The 24,050-nt window shown below is 35.2% G+C and overlaps 2 protein-coding genes across 6 annotated transcripts in view; both read right to left on the bottom strand.

Moving 5' to 3' along the window:
- LOC135690099 (regulating synaptic membrane exocytosis protein 1) overlaps positions 1-4,141 on the bottom strand; it is a 36,708-nt gene extending 32,567 nt beyond the window's left edge. For all 5 annotated transcript variants that reach the window (XM_065207566.2, XM_065207564.2, XM_065207565.2 and 2 more), the window contains exons 1-2: positions 3,867-4,141; positions 1-223 (exon numbers count right to left, since the gene is read on the bottom strand). In XM_065207566.2, coding sequence (XP_065063638.2) covers positions 1-223; positions 3,867-4,003 — 360 coding nt within the window. In that variant the 5' untranslated portion in view covers positions 4,004-4,141. The remainder of the gene's footprint in view (positions 224-3,866) is intronic.
- Positions 4,142-14,367: 10,226 nt separating this feature from the next.
- Positions 14,368-19,625, bottom strand: LOC135689598 (adenosine receptor A2b). Its single transcript, XM_065206884.2, has 2 exons — positions 19,450-19,625; positions 14,368-16,473 (listed from the first exon to the last, which is right to left on the bottom strand). Exon 2 carries the CDS (start codon positions 16,397-16,399, stop codon positions 15,284-15,286), a length of 1,116 nt encoding a protein of 371 aa, XP_065062956.1. The 5' UTR covers positions 16,400-16,473; positions 19,450-19,625; the 3' UTR covers positions 14,368-15,283.
- Between the last annotated feature and the right edge of the window lie 4,425 nt (positions 19,626-24,050).

The following is a 24,050-nucleotide window of genomic DNA, read 5'->3' on the forward strand; positions in this document are numbered from 1 at the left end:
CTTTATACTTGCAGGAGTTTTCACTTGTTCACCACAGTTTTCGCAAACTTTCATTTTGCAAAATTTACATGGCTTTCCTTGGGCTGTGTCTTTAAAAGCAATTCTTCTACAAATTTCACAAACATTCTCTTGTTTTGTAGGTTTTGCTGTTTCAACAGGAATAATATTCCTACTTCTAGCTTCCCTCTTCAGCTGGTAACTTGACAACTCTTTTGAAATATTGCTGAAAAAAAACGAAGAAAATATTTAGACTGTAATGAATACAAAATTGTAAATGAAGATATTGTTAGGATTTAGTTTCCTATTCAATCTTTGTAATCAATTATTCAAATTGTATATAGCTCTGTGACTCCAGCAGCCAAAAAAATTTTGGCAGGCATACTATTTGAAAATGTTACTAAAAAGAATATAATAAGGCACAGATGCTTCCATATTCTATTCTTGTTTTGCATTTTCCAGCCTATCTGTGACTACTTTTTTACATACTTTGATTTTTAAATTGAAGTTTTATTCATCAACTCATGCAAGTTTTAACATTAGGATTTTGGCTTCTGTAGAACTTGACCAATGAAACTGCAAGGAACCTGACCTATATCATGATATAATGAAATAAACCTGATATCATGATATAATTTTCAAAGTCAAAGTAATTGGGATAACTAAAAATAACTTTTTCAAGTGGAAAAAGCCACTGATATCAACTGATTTGATGAATCATTTTTCAATCATAAGGGAAACATTGTTTTTTTGCAATTCAATTTTGTTTCTTTTTATATAGATCAAACAATAGTCAATTATTGTTCAAGAATTCAGAACACAAAACTTAAATTGACTTGATTGGGTTGAAGACTCACAAACAATTTTTTGAGGTGGTACAATGTTGTTCTCAGGACAAGAACCTGTGGACATGCAGACAGTCAGCATGTACACAAATATTCTGAATCTTCAATTGATACCTTGTGACATGGAGTCAATAAAAGGCAATTTTCAATGAGTCAAATATTTTTCTTGTTGTCAAATATTTCACCAGTTGAAAATTTTTCTGTGAAGAATATTATTGCTGGCAAAAGAATTTTGTCACACTTTTGTCCATCAGTTAAGACTTTTATGAACAATCTTTAAAACATTAATATGCAAAGTTTGCAACATGTTTTTGCACTGGAATAATTTTTATTATTAAATTGTGGGAAGCTGTGGGATAAAGTTGTGAAAAGGTTCAAAAACTAAAAATTTATGTTGTCAAATCATAGGGCTCTTTGGCCCTGGTTTTTCCAGGATGCCAATCTCTTCATGTTTGTTCCAGGTTATATGTTTATGACAGTTCACATGTTTTTGTGAGACTAAAAAAAGTATGCAAAAAAGAAAAATTTAATAAGCAAGATATTTCCCCTGTTTCTATCCTTAGATTGTAGTGCCATTCTCTTTTCTTGGTGGTTTTACCATGTGAAGATATATTTGTCTCAATATTTTCATGAACACTTTTAGGTATGGTTGATGCCAATACACCTATTCTTTTAGCCTTGGGACTGCTACTACTCATGAGGTGGGGCTTCATGCATATGGTTGCCTATTATCCAATTGAATCAAAGATCTCTGATAAATATCAAAATTTAAGCACTTATTGACATCTATTACTTTATAAAGTTATACAACTTGCACAACAAATCGATTAAATTGAACCAATTTAAAACAGGTGAATGCCCCTTTAAATGTATTGAAAACAATTCATTCATTACAGAAGAATGAACAGTACTAAGTAATAAAACCAAGTGTCAAAAGGATTTACTTATGTACTTCTTAGGTAAACCGACTTTACCTAAAACTTTGAGTGTTATTATGGTAATTTGGAAATTTTGAAAAATAAAACTTTAAAAATTTAACCTTATCTATCAATTTACAAATGTTTACTTTAAATCAAACTTTTAGTTGAAAGAGTATTTAGCATTAATTTAGCATGGGTAATTGCTAAAAGTTTAATTCAACGATAAAGTAGAGTAATGTTAAAGGCAGAAGAATAGCTTGATGATAGATCTGGTCATACAGTTTATAAATATATAAGAATCCATTGAACTTAGAAGAGATATTTTGCTACAAATGCTACCATATTTGAGGAAGAATTTAAGTAGCATTGATTATGACAACCTAACAATTTATATTCAAAGATATATGTTTTAAAAAGGTTTAATTGGAAAAAGTTCTATTAAGGAAAAATGAAAAAGGTTATAGTTCTATAATTGTATTATTAACATTGCTGATTGTATTACTTTTGATACTGATATGTACAGGTTTTTGACATGATTCTCAAAGTATTACAAGTTGCTAATTGATTTTCAAAGTCATATATTTTCATTGAAATTACACCAATATGCTTAAAGCAACAAAGTTTGGTGAAAGAATCAAATAGAAGCCAATTAAAACTGTTAAAAAGCAGAATTGATACATTTATTATTCTATGTCATATCACCTTTCTAATTTTTATCATTTTTGATAAATTGATGAGAACATGCCACACACCCTCAAATTTGCAATAATTTTTATAAGAAAATGTGCCTTACTATTTCAATTTAGCTTCTTAAATTCATATGTAATTATTTTCAAAATCAAGAATTAAAACATAATTAGTTTGCTTTAATATATTCTATACTTTGTAAAATCATCATGAAACAAATTTATTAAAACACATTTAGAAATGTCCACTATTAATTTTTGAGCATCAAAAATCACAATTTGTAACTCTTGTAATCTCATGAAGTAATTGACACTTTTCTCACTGATGCTTGAGCATAAGATTTTGAAGATTATTTGTTGATAAATAATTGAGTAGCATATGCTCAAGTGAAATAACAGATTTTTTAATTTTCAGGAAGAAATTATGAGAGTTTCTTATTTACAGTATCTTAAAAAATGATTGAAAATTAATATGAATCATTTAGCAAGAGATCTTTTTTAGCAAGAAATCTTCATTTTATAAACAATGTTTATTTTCATTATAGTTTCTTCATTTCTTCATTTCTTCATTTCTACATTTTATAAACAATGTTTATTTTCATTATAGTTTCTTCATTTCACAATATATTAACACATTATATTTATTGATTAACAATGTTGTAGTCATTTTCACATTGGCATAAAAATAGCACTAGCATCAAATTGAATTTAAAAATTTTAAATGGTTAGATGTGAGATTGAGGAACACGTTTAAAAGCTGGTGTCAATGGATGAAATTTGATTAAATAGACAGTGGAAGTTGTTCAGAAGGCATGTTCTTATCAATAAGGATTTTGTTGCTAGACAACATTTTTTTCAAAGAGACTACTACCAGTGTTGAGAGATTATCAAGATATTAAAAAGGAAAGCCCAGCTTTGAAAGCCTTGCCTCCTGACTGACTAGTTTGTTATTAGTAGCTGAATAGTATACAATAAACAAAGCTGTGAGCAATTGTATTCTTGTATTAACGCTGGCCTAAGTGAAGTTATGGCAACTTTCAACTATAATCGAGTTTCAAGGGAAGCCTGTGCATGCGATAAGTACAACTATCTCTAAATCTTATCAGCTTAGGTTGGGGTTTGAAACTGTTTAACACCAGAAACGTAAATAAGATTCTTAAACTCCTTCGGCAGGTCAACGCAAAACGAACTGTTTAGAGCGAGCAGGCATTTCTTTGAAGTATTGAAGACAGCACTGTACGATGGGGCACTCTATTGTTGGTAGAAATGTCCAAAATATAGCCCCTTTGTTGAGAGATTGGTGCTTTTCAGTGGTACAGAAAGGGGTGCTTTAGTTTACAAAGCAGCTTGAAAACTCACAACTTCTATGGCAAAATTCAAAATACAGATGTTGACAAATAAGAATATGAGTCCATTACCTTTCTATCATCGAAATCTCATTGTCTAAAGCTTTTTGACGGTCGATGACTGACTGTATAACCTCCCTTTCGTCTTGTGATAAATGAGATAGGTCGATTTGTGGTGGAGCCGGAGAAACTCCACTTGCTGGCCACATATTTTATATCTAGGATGATTTGTAGTTGCACTAGCGAGTTGCTCACTTTCATCTGCGATCGCGCAATAATCAGCCTAAACAATAAATTGCCACCTGGTAAATTCCTTCTACGGCCATTTTTATTTGCCTTCAAAAACACATATTGCGCATGCTCTGCAGGTACTGCTTTCAAATTGAAATTTCCCGCCATAACAAAATTTAATGATTTTTGCACTGATTGCTGATCCGCACATATCTTTAAAAGAAACTGTTTCAAAACTCAGTACTGGGCCTGCTGAGTAGATAAGGAATTTTCAGAACTTTCTCAGAAAGCAAAAAAGAAACTTTTTATAACATTACACACAGAGGCGTCGCGGTGAATGAATTCTAGAGGGGGCCAGAAAGAAACATTTTCCGATAAAATTTCTCTGATTTATTTTAATAAAAAAAAGCATTTCATGTTAGTCTTGGGGGGGGGGAGAGAAAACAAATAACCTTTGCCCTAGCTCGAAAGATATTTAAAATGCACTTTTAACTTGGCTTTGTTTATCTCATACATATCGCAAACCTATAGATCAGTAGGTTAGGACAAGGAATTGAATAAAGTTGCTACCTGAGGCGGCACCATGGTTGCCTCCGAAGGGGAAAACTTCTTATAATCATAATGCTTCAAGTTCGCCAGAAATTGCATTCTTTGAAACAAGTTTTATTAACAAAATTTTATTTTCAAAATGAATATCCACTGGCAGAAAGCGATCGTATTGATTGACTTCTTCTCTGTTTTACCTGATGCAACATAACTGCCAAAATTTTCAAATCTGGGACAAAATTTTCAAATCTGGCGATAGGCAAAAATTTGCACTGTCCCGGTCTTCAATATCAAATGAAGATATAAATTGCAAATTTGCATAATCAAATTTGCCCCTTGAAGATTCGGGTTTTAAACGACGAAATCCGAGCAGCAAATCACTCTATGGCAGAAGTCAGTAAATCCTGAGAAATATTTTGTTTATGTGGAAATCTAGCATTTTCTTTACAAAAGTGAATTGCTTCTCGATAGTACGATAAGTATTTTAGTTCAAGTAATTTATGTCGTTAAAAGGCTTGTTTCACTTATCCTTTTTACCACAAGTTTGAGAATCTTCCGACAGAACAATGATTTTTCCGAAAATATGTCAAATTTTGGAAGCAGAGGGGGCCACGGCCCCCTTGCCCCCCCCCCCTTCCGGTCACAACGCCCCTGCTGTGAAAGTGTGATATAAGATACCTTTTGATATAGTCCAACAGTTTCTGGATATAAAATTAAACTCAGTCACACCCTTAGGAAGGTTCACCCAGAAGCACGATCCATAGGAAAAGAAATATTGTACTTAAACGCCAATTTACTTAAATAGCAATAATATGTAGACTTTTTCTTTTCAGCGATTTTAGCAAAGCGAGGCACCACTGCTCTAACGTTATCAACTTGGTCCTTTTGAGCAATTGAATCTTGATCAACAGCTCCCAGAACATCTTCTTGATATTTAGCATCGTGGTCTTGGTAGATTGCATCAGAGTTGCTTTCTATTATCATTACAAGAGGCTGCTCCGGTACATGATTCCGGTAATGTTCCTTCTTACCGCACCGTTCCACTGTCGTTTCTTGCCTCACAGTGGTCTGCCTCAATGCTGCACCGTTTGCTGCCACCCATTCTCTCATTCTATTTTCATTTTTATTTCATTCTGTACATATTTCCAGAAATTAATTGCAAATTTGTATTAATATAAAGATACTTTATTTAAAAATGGAATCATCAAGAAAAAGTTAAATGATTGAAAGTTACATCAAAGGTAATAAAAAAGTGCTGACAGAAATATGCAAATAACTCTAAAGAGCTTTCGAGTCGTTGACGTATTTGTATCAAATAAAACAGAACATTTAAGCTACAAGTTAACAGCATAATAAATTTGGTAAAACGTCAAAATGCTAAGAATAGTATTTCATTTTGCAAAAATTTGATAAATATCAAATTCAATATTTTTTAAAAAAACAAGAACTGAAAGATAATGAAAGATAACAAAATGAAATGCAAAACATAAGGAGAAGCAAAAATAATACAAAAAGTAAAGGCCTGTGGATAATGTATGCATTATTTTGCCGGTACTTTGTATAATATTTTTTAGCTATCTAATAGCAATTTCTTGAACATTTTGAGAAAACTTTCTACTGGAAGGCCTCTAATCATTACAGTGTTCTGTATGTGGCTTCTTGTCGGCAGAGACCTCGGCATTGGAATCTCTGAATACTGGAGGACGTCCAAGCATCTCTGTCCATCTGTACAAAAAGGCTTGCAGAAGAAGGTGGCAGCAGATACCAGTGCAGTTTTATGAAATGCTGGCGAAATTTCACCTCTATGGAGCTGGCTAAAATGTACCTCGAGATAACTGGGCACAAAAGGTTGGCACTGAAGAGTGAAGAGCGTCACAGAGTGAAGCAGGAAATGAGGAAGATAAAGTAGCAGTTTCACTCCTCTTATGGATATTGTCACCTTTTTGAAGCATCCATTTCACAGAAATTGACTACTTAAAAGAAGAGTGAAACACGAATTTTGCTGACATTTGATTATAACTAATACTTTATTTGGATATAACATCATACAAAAGAGGTCATATAAGAGAATCAAAAATTATTCATCAAGTCAGTTTCTGGTTGGAACAAAGAACGGCTTTTTACATTCTATTTACATATATCACGCCAAAATACCTGGCACCCCCTTATTTTAAAAGTTGCTAATAAAAGCTACCTTCGTTGGTCCTGAACACCAGATTTGGTTGATGTTGGTTGATTTGTTACTGGTATCTTGAGATTTAGCAACAATAGCTCTGCTCTGAGAAAGATGAAGAATTATTTTTATCATATAGCCTTTGATTTGATATTATCATCACTCTCAATTCTTATATCCTCTTTGTATAATTATTGTTTATTTAATATAATAAAATGAAAGGTTAGTGTTACTTACATAAGTAAAGATCTCAAATTCTAAGGTAAATAAAGCCTGGATATAGTGGGGGCCTTATGGATTCACAGATAATGCTCCCGTCATCGTGGGTATTACGTTATCACGATGAAAGTTGACATTTCTTTGTCTCTACCCAACTCAACTTTTTGATCCGTGACGACTAACTGGGTGGAGCATGGCTAAGAATTTTTGTCTACAGTGTACTTCTTAAATGCGTGCAGAATTCTGACTCCATACCCTGATATTAAACCGTTTTTTCCTTTTCAGACGTAATGCTTTGCTGAAAAATGGACTTGATGGCAGTACCAAAACTCTGAAAACATAGGTCATTATCGTAGACAGACAAAAGCTTACTGGTCAATAAATAGAATTGAAGTTAGAACACAAATATGGCAGAGTTCAAAAAGTGAAAACAAACTTAGCTGGAAGGCTCAAACAGTAATTGATTACAAAGTGATTTGTGTAAAAAAGGGACGTTGCTTTAAAATATAGTGATAAAGCAGAAACCATTAGCCAAGAATAAGCTTTTTTGAAGAAAAAAATCTTAAGTATCGACAATGACTTCAGAGTACTACAAAAAATTAGAGAATTTTTGTGTTATTCAGAGGGACCTTTTTTGTGGAGTTTAGTTGATGAAAAACATAAAGATTTGAATAAAAAAACTTAAGAAGTATGCATGTCAATAAAAGGACACAACAGATGCTGTCAGCCTAATGTCAGGTTTATTCAAATTTAGCACAAAGATAGTTTTGCCTTTTTAACACTTAATTCAAATTGATAGTTTCCAATATCTAAGATTGTATCAGTGTTGGTTCTAGAGAGGGGCAGAGGGGCTACATCCCCCCCCCCCCTTGTCAGAGAGGCTTAGCCCCGTGTCGGTAGGTAAACCAAAGAAATGTTTAGCTTGTCGTAGCAAGATTTTTATGTGCTCATAATCAGAAATATGTAAAATCGTTCAAATTTCTTGAAAGTTTATCCTATTTAACAAAAAGTATTTAAGTATTTAGGTATTGTCTTCTAAGAGATCAAAGAAACTGTTTACGGTCAAAGTGACGTTTAATAAACTGTTCACGATGTTTAAAATCGGCTTGGGCAAGGCCTTTTCTAAGGAAATTAATTTTAGGCCATTTTATTTAGGCAGAGTTATATGCATATGTCCTAGAGATTTTGAAATAGTCAATATTTCAGTGCCTAAAATGGATAGGTTAAATGTAAAATGAATAGACAACATAACCCAACTTCGTTTTTGTTATTTCTCGCTACACCTTTAATGTCTCTTGCTTTTTCTAATTTATCTACTTCCCTGAAAGCTTTTTTGGAGTCTGTAGAACAATCCTATTACCAAGAAATTTCCATTGCTAATCAAAATCTTTACTGTTGTAGTTATACTTGGAAATTCTACAATATAATTGAAAAAGTGCAGCTACCCCCTTAGATGATGATATGTTAGCAGAAAAATTGTGTAATATTCTCAAATTAGTAATCAAAAGGGGGAAATTAACTGACTCGTTTTAGATGTTAGAGGAAATGTATGTGTCCCCATTCACCTTAAACTTCACTTGAAAGACTCATCAGGTCAAGAGGCAAAAGTATAGTCATTTGAGACACTGTAAAAACATTTTCTTTTTGCTAATTTTTAATATCGTTTATTGCAGTAAATTTTAGTTAGCTTAAGTTACCGCTGGGATGCTTTGCATTTACACTTTTCTTGTGGTATCGTCCAGTAAACTTTGTGTTCTTTGTAAATTTCCATGGCAGTAAAAAACATTTTGCATTTATTTTGGGCTTCTCACTGATAATAACCTAGTTTACATCTAGTTAACAGTGACAAATCCACATCAGCAATTTACAATATACATTCTAAAGTTTACAAAGAAATATCAAAAATCTAACTTATGTACCAATATAGAAGGTACAATTATTGCCTTTCATGTAGTGTTGCTCTTCTATGAATTACATGAGAGACACAGTCGACTCTAAGTCATCACTAAGGACTATCCACAGCATACTCTTCTTAAAAGATAGGGAAAAGACCAAGGTTTAAGAAACAAGGTTTGGATTGTTTCTCAGTATGAGGATTTTTGGAGCATCTTCCTTAACAAATAAAGTCCCCACACGTTCTCTAGATGAATTCTTGTATCCACAGTCTAAAATAACACATTTGACAAGAGCAAGGTAACAATGACGATGCCAATGAGAGGATGATATGCGTGGCTTAAATTTGTATTTTTTGTTTGTTGCTTTATAAAACAATGCAGTAGCACTAAACGCTATACCAAAATGTTGTTTATGTCACGTCTTCAGGACAACTGGTTTCGATCGAAAGATATGGAAGCTACTGTATGGAAGATATAATGGGTACATGATTTTGGTAATAGTGAAATCTTCAGTGTAATTTCTACATTACTATCCATTTGATGCTACAAAATATTATAGAGAAGGATGACATGCTAGATGAATTTTATTAGTTTGGTATTTGTTGTTGCTACAAGAAAGATTCTGACGCATAAATGAATTTTGGTGTTGATACTAAAAACTTTGAAATCTCAATCATAAGGTTTTGTACGTTCTTCTATGTATTTTTTTTTCATTAATTTTTTTTATATTTTTCTTCCCTGCCCAAAAGTTCCTTAAAGGTATATTTATACTCTCCATAAAAAGGTTTCAGTGTGCTCGAGAGATTTTCTTTTTTGCATGTTTTAAAATGTTGCATGTTGTTCTTGTTAATATTCAGTGTCGCTCTTATTTTCAAATGACAGAACGGTTGCGGGACAATAGGACGCCTTGAATATGAGATGATTTCACTGTTTTCTAGGTTTCGTTTAAACGAAAACAAAAATGGCCTTTTCTAACAAACTAACTGGGGGAGGACAATTGCCCCTGCAGCCCAAGTGGCTTTCCATTGTTCCAAATAATAGGCTATTGTAGTCCTCTTTATATAAACAAAGGTTTGCCCCCGCAGATAATTTCCCTTGGAAAAGTCTATGAAAGGCTATGACATTTTGTGGCAACTTTAAGCGTCACCTGCCATTATTTTGTTGATATAAGTAGTTTTTCAGGTGGTAGAACGCGGAGTAGAAACTTATAACTTTTCTGTTCAATTCACAAAGAGCATGTACAGCTTTGCCTCTATGACATCGATGAAATTTGCGACAGACCGGAAAATGGTTATTTTTATTTATTATATTTTGCACGTGTTGATACAATACAGCAAGGGTTGCCAGATTGGCCTTTTTCAGGCCAAATATTTCCAATATTGGCCTTTTCATAATTAAATTGCCTGGAAAGTTTGTTTTTGGCCTGATACTTAAATTTGGCTTTTTTGGCCTTTTCAGCAGAAATTCTAAATTGAAAGAGCAACAACTACTTTAATGGAGTAATAAGTAATTTACTACGCCCAGATGTCAAATATTATCCTATAAAAGATAAATCCTAACTGTTCGATAAGGATTGTTACGAAATTATTTCAAAGGCGCATGCGTAGAAATATAAACAGCGCACGTGCAATGTATTTTTGGGAAACATTTTTTTGATTTGGCCTTTTTATGAGCATTTGGGCCTAAGTTCCCTAACCGCCTTGCCTTCTTTTGTAAATCCTATCTGGCAACCCTGCAATACATCTGAATATATATTTCTAAAAAGCTAGTACTAGGATGCAAAAAAGTTTTAGTTCTAGGCTCAAGAAAATATTTAGAAACTGTAAAATTTCCATATTCATTTTTGTTTTGTCAATTTTTTTCGAAAAATATAGCTTACTTTGGATTTTTATTTTTATGGGTTTTTGTGAAGATCAGCATTTCAAAACAATTAGGCAATTTTGAGTCCAGAAAAAAGAAGCCAACTAAGAAAGTTTTAGTACTAAACCGCCAAAATTTGGATGTCAAATTAGGAATCTTTTACTACTTGATGCTAATCCAAGATTCTTAAAGTATAGCAAATGTATAGCTTACACTTTGAACCATTTCTTTTTCAATACAACTACTAAGATAGCTAACTCTGGACTAATTCTGAATAGTGGGTTTGAAATTGAGAGATTTTAAAAAGAATTGATACAAAGTGATAGATTTGTTTTGGTTATAGGCACATCTGCTGCTGGACACACTTCATAATTGAATAAAGACTTTTCTTTAGGCAAGTAGCATTGACTGGGCAATCTTAACAGTGATAAGCTTGCATTTCTGTTTGGACTTTTTCGATCCAAACTGTATTTATATACTGCCTAGCTAAGAAATTTCGTTCATTTTTCGAACATTTTATACACTGAACAGTGTCAGAAGGAACGGAAAGCTTGTCTTGAAATGTTTTCTTTTTCAAAGCCATCTCTAAATATCTACTACCAAAAGCTGTTTATAATAATTATGTTGATTAAGCCTTTATTTAGGAAACTTCGTTTAGGACTTGCATTTGTCAAATAAAATGATTCCTTTTTGTTAACGCCCTTACATAGAAGATTTGCAAAATACACCACAGAGAGCTGCAGAATTACAAACTTTCCCAGTGGGAAGAAAACACCAAACTTTACAGTCACAGCCACTAACAGCACTTTTCAATCAAAGTTGTCAACCGTTTATAAATGAAATATCAGGGATTTTATTCATAACATAAACCATTTAAAAGCATATCCGCGTACGTTTTATTTAGAGGTCACTACGGCCACAGAAATGACCAGAAGGCTTACTCGCAGTGGCGTGGTGGCTCGAAATTGGCTAAGGGAGCACAAGCCTTTTTAGCACTATCAGGGTGGATGAAACGTGACTGAAAGTGGGATCCACAATGTTAAGACTGTAAAGGGGTTTCGTGAAGGCTGCCACTATGGTTGGTGGCAAGAAAAATTTTGAACGTGTAACTGCAGAATAAAAAAATTACAATTATATTCCTATTCCATATAGTAAACATTAGGAACAGTGGGAAACTGCATCTAAAATATTTTCAGCATCGATGTAGATTGAAAGAAGATCCTGGGCAATATTCATAAGCTTTCTTATCAATACACCCAAATGTTTAGATTGTTCAGAGGTTTAATGAAAGCCAAGAAAAATTTTACAAATGAGGCTCTCCGATGGCCAAAAACTCATCTAAAACATTTTTAATATAGATTTAGAAACGAGGAAAATCCCACGAAATTTTTAAAAATTTTCCATAATTGCTATGCCACAATGTCAATATTGTAAAGGGGTTCAGTGGAAGTTGCCACCATGGCTTTTAAAAGATTGTTTAAGTATAAATTTCGCATGTGCGAAAAACCTGCTTAATCGTTTGGACAGGAGTGACCCTTCTGGTCATTTCAGGGGTGACCCTTCTATTCTGTGCTACGGCTACTCAAAGAGGCTTGTGCACTAGTTTTGTCGCTGCGTTATAAGTAGCATTGGGCAGTGCCGTTGGCGCTAAAATCAAATTTGTATCCAAAATTGTGAAACATTTTGTAATGCTGCATTCTGCAAGACTGCTGGCTGCCGAAACTTTTCAAATTTTTTTAAATGCAAACAGGAGAAATAATGTTCACGGTATGCTAGAAATACGTTTGATATATTTTGGGGATATATTTGGTGGATCATTATAGTCTTCACTCTATTACCACTTGCATACATAGCAACACAAGATCACTTGTATCTTAACAAGGACAATGGCAGATACACTGCAAAAGTTTGCATTGATCTCAAGAAGGTTTTTTATACCGTACGTAGATCATGACATTTTGCTCACTGAATTGAGGAAATATGGTGTGAAAATATTGAAATTCCCTGGTTTACTGCATATCTGACTAACAGAAAGCAGTTCTCTAAAGTAAAACGGGTTTCTTCCAAAACCGAAGATATACACTGTGGTGTCCCCCAGGGCTTTTGTCTTGGCCCTCTTCTGTTTCTCATTTATATCAGTGATCTTCCATTCTCACTTAAGAAAGGCAGAGAGACGATGTATGCCATCGATATATACATTTCCTAGTCTAGCTTAGCAGATATAAACCAAACACTTAATACGTAGTGAATTGAATGATTTGAAGCAATGGCTGCAAAGTACTAAACTCTCTTTGAATATCCTGAAATCTCAAACTATGGTTGTAGGTTCCCAAAATAAATTTGAGAAAGTCACTGATAAAATTTTGATCATCTACAATTCTTTACTGGCAGCTATCGAGTTGAAAAAATGGACCAAACAAAAGTATCTGGGTGTGATAGTCGATAGGAGCTTAAACTAGGAAGAACACATTAACAAGCTCCGTACCAAGATTTCTCGTGATATTAGGTTTCTGAAATATTCCAGGAAATTCTTATTTCAAAACACACTAAATAAAAAGTAAAGGAATAATTTTGAACCCAATTTTTGGTTCTGCAATCCAGTATTCGGGGTGCTTTGGGGTGACCAAGCTGCAAACATTGAAAAGTTGCAGAAACAGGCGGCTAGAATTGTAACAAAGAGTAAATTGAAACGCCTGCTATGGCTCTGATACCAATACAGTTTCCTTAAATAATTGCCTTGCAGTATGCTTCAAAGAAAATGTCTGTCAAAAGGACCATCTAAATAGATCCTCTGTTTGACACTTGTGTATCTATTGTGGCCCTGCCTATCGTCGCAGAGTACAGTGCCCATTTGCATGGAGAGCTGTGTTGTCCTCTGGAGTTTAAAAAGCATGTTTTGTCTATGAGCCAGCTCAGAGACTAAGCTGAGTGCATTATTAGAGATATTTTAAGCTATTTCAAGTTCAAATATTTCACGAAAGACCTAAAGATTGGGCTCAAAAGATCTATTGAGAAGATCTACCTTGATTGTGGTCAATCCTGATCGCGTAAATCCTAAAGGGTGGCACTCATATTAGTTTTAGTTCACCTGCAAGGCTCCTTTTACTGCCAGGTGCTAGGTCCTTAAGTGTTTTAATCCTTATGATAATGTAGCTTTTCTCATTGCAGTTGCATGTTCATGTATTAATTCATATTATTCATAAGGTACGTTTGATCAGAATTTTTCCTACATGCTGATTCTCCTTTTGATACATTTAAAATTGATTGATTGTGTATCAAGCGATTTTATGGATAAGTGTTCAGCGTACACCGCATGCGAACTGTGTAATTTGATGAGCAGATGGTATCTGGAATTTTCTTAAAAAACACTTTCTAGCGGAATTGCATTGGTATTTGCATATTTTACTCTTAATATCAACTCCCATCCCTTTCCGAAATGAAAAATTTGCAAATTACTTTGCTGTTAATGCTGCTGCATAGTTAGAGTAGGAGACAAACGGCATGTGAACGATTTGGATAACTGTGACGTGCAATAGCTACCAGTGATACATTAATCCTACTTGCTAAACAAAAAAGGTATTCCCTTAATATTGCTTGCATAACAGTGACAGTGCTTTTCGGAACCCTACGAGTATAGAGCTTATTATCCAAGACACACTAATCGTTGCTTTGATAACAGAAAGCTTTTAAACCAGTACTAATCAGCAGGAGTTACTCTAAATCCTGCTATTTTTCAAGATCTTTATTATTGATTGCAACACAACAATTATATTACTACTTGCGTTCATGTCTGCTTACCTGTAGAAAGTAATCTATTTACTTTATGAAGAACAGTCTATTGGTACTTTGAAGGCTTCGAAGTACTTTGAAGAACCGAGCAAAAATTACGAATCTAGAAATTGCTTTTCGTAGCTTTTTTTGAGAATTTTCCATTCTTCACTGTTTTCACTGTTATCTAATTGTTTGCTACAAATGAAAAACTTAATATGAAACCTTCTGAAAAAAAATCTAATATATAAGACAGCGTTTTTTATCAATTCTTTTAATTCAATAGACTGATTATAAATCTAAAACTCGTCAAATTCTATCAAATGGCAAAAATTTATAACAGTCTTGTCAATAGACTTTTGCTAGAAATAATATATCTTGGCAAAATTTCACCTTGAGCAAAAGCCGACAAATGATCATCACGTGATAAAATAATCAAAGTCATCAGAAGCAGAAGGTCTTTGGCTGAATGACCAAAATCGATAGCATCTAGAGTGTTTCTGTTACCAGCATGTGCTTATATACGTTTACTAGAAACAAACAGAAACAAATGAAACGCAACTTCGAGTCTTTGCAGAAGTCAGTATTGTAATCAGCTCAGCTGAAATCTATGCCCATTATATTTACATTAAAGTACATTTTCTTGCTTGCCCCGTTAGTTTTAACTGGTAATTTCATGCCATCTACACAACTACATTAATTTAATGCTACTTTAGTCTTCAGCCTTCAGAATGTTTATTCAGCTTCCAGAGTGTCTAAGGGAATTCAGCTTTCAGTTTTTTTTAAAGTTTTGACCTTCAAAGGCATGTTACTTTTTCAATGACATCAGCAGGAATGTTTTGTAAAATTTCAGCTTGCGTGAGAGAACCACCATACGGTAAGCTTGCTGAATCCTCGATGTGTAAGGCAAAGGGCTTTGGTCCCTTCCGAGCATATCTTTTTCCAAGACGTTGCCACAGCTGCGAAGAGCAGGCAGGCTTCAAGGGTGCCATGGTTTTATTGACTTCTTCGCGAATGTCAGTCTTCTTTAGGGCGTAGATCAGTGGGTTGCTAACGTGTATCACATGTTTGAAGACAGAGGTAAGTTGTAGCCAGTAGACGCTGATTTGGGTTTGCTTGCCCATTACTGACTGGAGATCGATAATGAGACGGATAATGAAATAAGGCATTGCGTTGACACAGATGAGCAGAGCCATGAAAAAGAATATCCACATTATGATGATTTCTTTTGTCAAACACGCCTGGTCTTTTGTTTCTGGGTTTGCAAGCAGCTTTCTTGCTTGGCAGTACATGCGACAGTACATGAACATTACAACGAGTAGTGGCAGCGATATGAAGACAGACAGGATAAATAGGGAATAACGGCATTCAATCCAGTCAAGAACATCGGCATCACTTGGGCTTATTTCCCCGTCAAGTACTCTGTAAAGCCAACAAAGCTGAACAAAGGACATGAGAAATGAAAGTATCCAAGCAAGGGATATTGCGGTATTAACCCGACTTCCATTGACAATTGCCTTATATCTTAGAGCAAAGATAAGTGCCACATACCTGTCAATTGTAAGCAAACAAATATGAAAGAAGGTGCTTAACTGAAGAAAAGTCGTCAGGATATCGAGAAAAACCCGGTAGCAATAGGAAAGGGCCGATTGAGGATAACTCAAAGAATGTGAGAGAGATGATGCAAGATGAAGTGAAGTAACGAAGCCAGCAACGAGATCAGAACAAGCGCAGCTACAGAGTAGTTTGTTAGTAGGAGAACGGAGTAAAGATGGTTTTTTCTTGAACACACGCAAAACGATTAGATTCAAGATAACCGCAGCAACGACTATTAGAGCAAGTGTTGTCAGGATGCCAATGTCCACAGCTGTGAAATTATAGCTTGGTTTCTTTTCGGCTTTTGAGTTGTTCATGTTTCCTTGTGAGCGATACTAAGCATCAATGTCTTGCAAGAAGTGCACTGTTTTTCACTGCATGACGATGCAACCTGCAAACAGATAAAGTGCCTTATTTGATATCTGAATCATTCAAAGGTGAAAATTCAAAGGTGAAAATTCGAAGGTAAAAATTGTGCTGACTGTGCATTTTTCACGTTTTCTGAAACATTGCTTCCAGTCATTTGCTGGAATGTACCCAAGACTTTAAATGATCAGTGGCCTTTACTTTCATGACTCAAACTTTAAAAACTTCGGTTAGGCAGTTAGCTAGATGGTTATGCGAAATTCCTTGTATGCCATGTAGAGTTATAAACGAAATTACGGACTTGTCGTCACATTTAGCTTAGCCGTGCTCGTCCAAAAAACCTTAAATTAATCCCTGGTTAACCTGTTTCGAAAAATTTTTTAAGAACATAGCAAAACCTAGGGGCAGTATTACACTCCTTTTCATAAATAGACTCATATTAAAACTTTCAAGCCACAACCCATACCTATATTTAAGCATCCAAAGTTTGTAGAAAAAAATTTACGAGTGTGCTTGCTGAAGAAAACAAAAAACCCTTGTAGTTTCAAGTTTAAAGATTAAGATGCCCTCTTCAACCCCAGTACACTAGCAGGAATGCAAAACAGCTATGGATAAGGCAAATTATGGTTTTCTTGTAATGAACTAAAAGAAGCTTGCCAGTAGAAATCATGGCAGAATATGTTGCCAGTTATCAACAGTCTTGCAGAAGTTTTATAATTTTCATGATAATTTTCATAATTAAAATTGTCAACTTTTGCAACTAAATGCAAACAAAATACGTATTCACTAGAAAGGACTCAGCAATAGTATTTGTATCATAATAGTGCATATGAACGATACAGCCCCTCAGCTGTCTCTACCAAAGAGTTCACGTTACGAGCCCAGGATACTTTGGGCTGTTGAATGGGTATTGACTGAAAACCAAGACACCTTTTTTAACAAGACATTTCGCAATTTCATTACAACTTATTTCTGTCCATTCATTCACACACACGCTTTAAAAAATTTGCTCTCTCTCGAAAAAAAACTGAAGTATAGTAAATGAATAACGTCACCGGTAGTCACCGGTAAATGAATAACTTCAAGAATTTTACCAAACCAAACCAGGGAAACATGAAAGTCTAAAAATTCTTTTGCTCTATTCAACTAGAAAGGCTCTTCTCAAATTGTACAATTTGCATGAAAATTGCTTGACGTAAACATAACCAGGGACATCGAAAAGCAATTCAAAGTTGGGTTGGCACAGGATTAATTGAGGACTCTCTTAACAAGCATCCCTGTTTATCGGGCTCGGTGAAAACAGTCCCCGGTGAGAAATTCCCGACCGGGAGTCCCCTTTCGAAAAGCCAATAACCGAGGCAATCTCCTGCAAACTGAGGTTTTTGTCCTCAGTGCCAGTAAGTCTTAAGTTCCCTCTTTGGCATAACATTTGATATCCTGCCAGCCTAAGACAAATTTTGCTAACCCTGCCATATCTACATGCTATCTGTTTTAACAAGGTGTTAAAAAGATTTGTCGGCAGTTGGGGGCACTTACGCTTCATTATAACCCTCTGTGATGAGTTATTGAACGTGTGGTTGATTTAGCTATGAACAATCCTTCTGCGAACATCGTTCTATTTTTTCATATTTCATTCAAAATTTACGATTCTTGCAACACCTGCTCAGTGCATTAGCGTTACTGGTGGTGTTTCAGAGCGACTTCCAATTTCAAAACAAACTATTTTCATATTTTAATGACACGTTTCTTGAATCCAATCTGAAGAATACCTGAAAAAAATCTAAGGTCTATTTTGATTTAAGCAATTCACTAAGTCAAGAAAATCAACAAAGCCAAGGTAAATGAGTGATTTATAACTCTATTGCACGAGTTCTTGCTTCAACAAGTTTTCAAAAATAGGAACTAAATTTCAGGTCATGTCAGCACGAAAAATTTCAATTTTATAAGAAAAGCGTTAACTTGTTATTCACTTGAAAATTTACAAAATCACATTTTGTAGAAGTCTGTGTGCCAGTTTTTGATGAGCAACCAAACGATGAAAAGGTTTGCCGTCTTTTTAGCAGTGGCTTCAGAAAAAATTGTTGTAATACAAGCTCGAATGGTCGGTCAATCGACGAAGGACAAAAAAAAAAATATATTCTATAAAATAATTCATTGAAACATTATTCTTGGTTTCTCACATTCTTGGAGAGAAAGAGATAGAAAGAGAAAGAGAAAGAAAGAGAGAGAGAGAGAAAGAGAGAGAGAGAGAGAGAGAGAGAGAGGGAGAGAGAGAAAGAGAGAGAGAGAGAGAGAGAGAGAGAGAGAGAGAGAGAGAGAGAGAGAGAGAGGGAGAGAGAGAGAGAGAGAGAGAGAGAGAGAGAGAGAGAAAGAGAGAGAGAGAGAGAGAGAGAGAGAGAGAAAGAGAAAGAGAAAGAGAAAGAGAAAGAGAGAGTTGCGGCAGTCTAGAAACACAGTTTTGATTTAAATTGACTATTTTTTTCTCCCCTGGATAGTTTATCATATCCTGATTTTTCTTTTACTTGTCAGCATCTTGAGCGCAGCATCTGCGTTCGACTCATAACACCACCGCTAGCAGCTTATTGCGTCTCAAAAATGATTACCCAGGAATGACCATTCAAGAAATAAACTCAGCACGTTAAAAGGCGCTTTGTAACAAAAACTCGTTAAAGCAACGTTCTATTTACTACTTGTGGCACGATGTTGAGTTTTCAATTTCGCTGAAGTTATGTCGCTCTGTAACAGATGTGTCTTCAGTTGAGCGCTGTTGCTTTTGTAGCCAATGTTGGTTGGTCTTGCTTCAAAATTTCAAATTAATGCTAGGCTTTAAATGTTGAGTAAAAGTACTGATTTTATTGATACTGATACAGTATTTTTCTTTAAATATTTCTGGAAGATATAGTTTTCAAAGACGATGTAAAATAGATATTATAAAAAAGACAAATATAGGTAATAAAGTCATATGCAAAGACATAAGCATAACTGATATTGCGACTCTTACCAAGCCAATCTCAAGAGCTACTTTGAACTGCTGTTTGTTACTTTATCTGCACGTAAATCAGAATGTCAGAGCTCTGAAATTCGTCTCCAACACCGAATGAATTATGAATAATCACAGAGTGCCCTTTATTTACGCTCGGATGGTACAATCAATTATTCATGGAGTTATCTGCGAGGTTGTAACTAAAAAACCTGTTAGGGGGGAGCAGCCCTATTATCTTCCCAAAATCTGGAATTTAATTTTGTGTGTGGAAATAGATGTGGTCAGATAAGAAATGAAATAGAAAAGATGGACTAGAGCAGAACTAAAAAAACTTAAATCGTCACTTTTCTGACTAAATATCCTAGACAATGAATTTGTATCCGAAGCAGGGAAATCAATAATTCCTTTTATAAGTATGATTGATTTCCGTGCCAGCTTTTTTCTGTAACTTATAATTTATTGTATCCTGAAATGAATGATAAAACATTTGAGGCTGTTTTTCCATAATAAAAGGGGTTTCCTCTTACTCCAGGGGGGAGACTTATACTTTCATGCTGATACTTCATACTTTTAGTTATCTTTCAACATTAGTCTCTGTATAATAAAACAAGCTAAATATAATCTCAACCTATTTTGTAAAATTCAACTTGAAAATACAAAAAAATTGATCTAAGCAAACCAATGAACAAGGTAAGAACTTAGTTAAGAAGTCATATGATCCATGCATAGAGAAAGGTAAGTATTTTAAGAAATTTAAAGAAAATTCCTAATAACGACCAATTATGCCAGCATAAAGAAAACAAACTTGTTTGATGGAAGCAGATTAGAATTGATCTAGTTCATTGGAATATAGTGAAGTGTGACAATTTGACTGTGGGAAAGTCTTTGTATTATTAGAATCAGTCTTTTGAGTTTCCCTAGAGCTGCACAGCTTTTGCCTAGAACGATAATCGAGAATCTTAATCGAGATTATTTCCGAAAGGCATAAATGCATAAATTATCATCAAAGAAATTCACCTGTAACGCTGTTTCTATTGAGAATACATCGTTCATGTCAGTGTATATATTTTGCTAATACACACATCTGCAGTAATCCCTGTCTTGATTACTTCAGCTAACAACAATTCACAAATCCAATCTTGGGTCTTGTTCACAAATCCAATAATTCACAAATTACAATGATTCAGCAATAATCTGTACAATCTTAGGGAGTACATAAACTCAATATATTGGCAAACTGGCTTGTAAAAGGTTGCCTAAAAAGTTTTCGTTCTCAATTTTGTTGTTGACAGACAACTGACCTTCAAAAAAAAATATTTAAGCGTGAGAAAGCCGCATATAGCCAAGCGAAAATATTAAAGAAATATGAAAAATTCAGACAATCTGTGAAACCTTTCAATTCTGATAAAATCACCTTCTACCTTAAAAATGACAAGGTAATCTCCAACAACAAAGCTATTACAGAGAGATTTAAGAATTATGTCGCCAACATAACAAATTTGTTCAGACTGGCATCAACTGTCTGCTGGACACTGGACAGAGGAGATAAAGATTAAAATGGAAAGACTGGATCCAAAAATCACATCCAACAGAATTTATTCCGGCTTAAGCTCTTGGAGAAAATTCTCATCTGCTCTTGCCACTTCGTCAGTGTCTCAGTTGTTTCTGTTTTTTTATTATCCGTTGAGCAATTTTTGTTATTTATGGATTGTAGTGTGGGTTTAAGGATTTAAGGTTTGAAACTACAACAGTTGTAGGTACGCACGCAGGTGATGCTACCATGTGCTGTTGCCTGTTGCAATTTTGAGGTTTAAAATCTGATGCAAAATATAGATCAAGATGCAAACCTACTACCAACAGGGCTTGCAGAAAACTTTAGGAAATTAAATAGTAGAAGTATACAGGGGTGCCGTGGCGGGGGGTGGCTCGGGGGCTCAGCTTATAAGGAAGCGCATGATTGGTTTGATGGAATCTGCATTGGCATGGCAACCCCATTGTTATGTTACTATTACTCGTCAAATAAACCATACCCTGCGTACCAGACTCACTTTATATAAAGCCTTTGATGGCATTTTGAGGATGGCATTTTGCAGTGCCAGTGACGATTTACGTGGAACCGTCCTAAAACTTTACCATGACCATCCATCCTCTGGTCATTTTGCTGTTGACAGAACTTGGACTCGCCTTCGTGAACACTATTTCTGGCCCAATGCCAAACAAGTTGTAAGATTTGTGCTTCTTTTAATCCACCCCCTCAAGGATACCACCAAGATCATTTACAGCCAATACAGTCTACTGAACGATTCGAACTTATTTGCTACGATCTAGCCGGTCCTTTTCTGCCTGCGTCTCAAGATGACATCAAGTATGCTCTTATCCTGGTCGACCACTTTACAAAATGGCCTGGAGTTGTTCCCCTAAAAGAGTTATCGGCACCTGCTGTTGCAAGAGAAATTCATGACCAATGGACCTGTCGGTATGGGCTTATGCAACGTTTGCACAGTGATGGTGCCTCAACTGTTTATGGCAATGTTATGCGGGAAGTCGCCAAAATCTTGGGTATCGGTAAATCCAAGTTTTCGCGTCTCCACCCACAAGGTGATGGCCTTTCTGAGGCAATGGTAAAACTAATTAAGTCCTGTGTGCAGAAACAAATCCATCAATAAGGAGAGCCTTTTCCCTGCGCGAAAAGGGTTTTCAACGGGATGCAAAGAAGCTTGGTTTGAGCTTACCCAGCGAACCCCACCCCAAGAAGGGATATTTTTCGATAATAAATAGCAAATATAGAATCAAAAAATTTTCAAGAACGAAATTTTTTTAGTAACTTCAGGAAGATGTCAAGATTTCATTAATTTTCACCTCGATAACAATCCAAAATGCTTATCATGTCCCTAGCTTGTTAAATATATGCAATAAAGATTGTATTGAGCAAAATAGAAGAAAGCTACTCCAACAGTGGCAAAAACGATTGAACAGCTATAGACGAAAACATCAAATTATTTATTGTAACTTTTGCACAAAACTGGGAGGACCAAGCAAGAGGCCAAGAAAAACTGGGGGCCAAGCAAGGGGTCCCCCTGCCCCTCTCCATCCGTAGAAGCTCTACTGCCCGCTAACTATGCCGCTGACTAATATTATTTCACATGGTTAATTAAGAAAATCTTTAGGGGCTTATATATGATATGATTCCATGTGCATCTTTTCTTCTGCCCCTTGTGACCAAAAATTGAAAGGTTCGTAACACCTGCCCAGTATCCTATTGACCTCAAAAGAACAGCAACACCAATTCAAAAGGACCCAGTAAAGACCAGCAGCAGTAAACTATTCCCACGGGATAAAATTAAAAGTGTCAACAAGTAAACATTACTACGATATCCTAGGTGCCAGAACCTTAGTGAAAGTGTGAGTCGGTTAAGACAGTGGGCATCGATCCTCTCTTTCGCTGAGGCTCTGGTACCCAGAGTATTATTAGGACGAGCAACAAATAGACACGAAGTAGTTACCACACGTACTATAACTGGAACAACAAAGACCAAGGTCTGTCATTCTAATTCATTTCAGCTACTTGTGAATTTTACAAACGTTTTATAAGAATGCCAGTTTGGTATTTATCAAATTCAGTGATATATTATTAAATTATTGACCATTAATTATATAATGTTTTCAATAACGTTTAGAGGTGAAATACATAAATTACTTTGATATTGAAAGTCTTCAATAGGCATGTTAAATACATAAGCTGAATTTACTTTGCTAGGAATGTTAGCCTGCTTAAACGAGCTCTTATTCATTTCAACCAATTTCAAAGGCGCGTTTGTTCGCATAGATTCTACTCGAAAAATACTTCAACTTTTCCAAGGTTAGGATATAAAGCTCTAACAAAACGATGACAGCAAATAGATTCCTCTAGAATACAATCAACTGTTCTTGCTCTCGCAATCTTTATGTGTTCTCCGTCCTAGCTTCTTTTCCAACTCCTTCTCCCCTCCTTCCACCCTCTCTCTGCCGGGGGTTCTGCCTAAATCACATGAAAACACTAATAATAGAATAAAAGTTAAGGGGGTTTCTCAGAGAGCTCCCACATGAATATGTTTTCCAATTTCAGTTCCAGGCAGGTCATGGTCAAGATCTCATCCACGGGCAAAAAAATTCTCCCCTCAAAGTACCCTGGGTACTAGACTCACTCTAAATAAAAAAAAGTGAGTCTGGTACCCAGGGTAACTTAAAGTACGCGAGTACTTTCAATTTCTCATGATCCAAAAAAGCGGATGCAGAGAAGCAGTTGCCCCCCTCTCCCAAAAATTCTGAAAGCTGTTTCGTAATATTCATTCTGAATGTGGCTTTTACATTGTTTTATAATCCGCATGAAAGCAGTAGTACCTCTTCGCAGCAAAAACATATTCAAATATTTTCAAATTAACAAACCGCTTTGCCAAAACCCACTAAAATATGCAAACCATTTAGTGGCGGTTCTAGGGTTTTTCCAGGGGGGGAGGCATTCTCCCAGGCCCAATTATTATGGTAGCCAGAAGGGGTCCCACATCAAAGAAAAAATAAATATCCAAAAGAACAAAGTCCGTGAAGATTTTTTCGGCCCCGCGCTCCGCAGGCCCTGAAGC

Source organism: Rhopilema esculentum, chromosome 5 (assembly GCF_057945365.1).
Source record: "Rhopilema esculentum isolate cy_ngs chromosome 5, ASM5794536v1, whole genome shotgun sequence".
NCBI classification, from domain to species: Eukaryota; Metazoa; Cnidaria; class Scyphozoa; order Rhizostomeae; family Rhizostomatidae; genus Rhopilema; species Rhopilema esculentum.

What these genes read in the sequence shown, in the direction of transcription:
- LOC135689598 (XM_065206884.2), bottom strand. Translation starts at nt 16,399, where the DNA reads ATGAACAACTCAAAAGCCGAAAAGAAACCAAGCTATAATTTCACAGCT.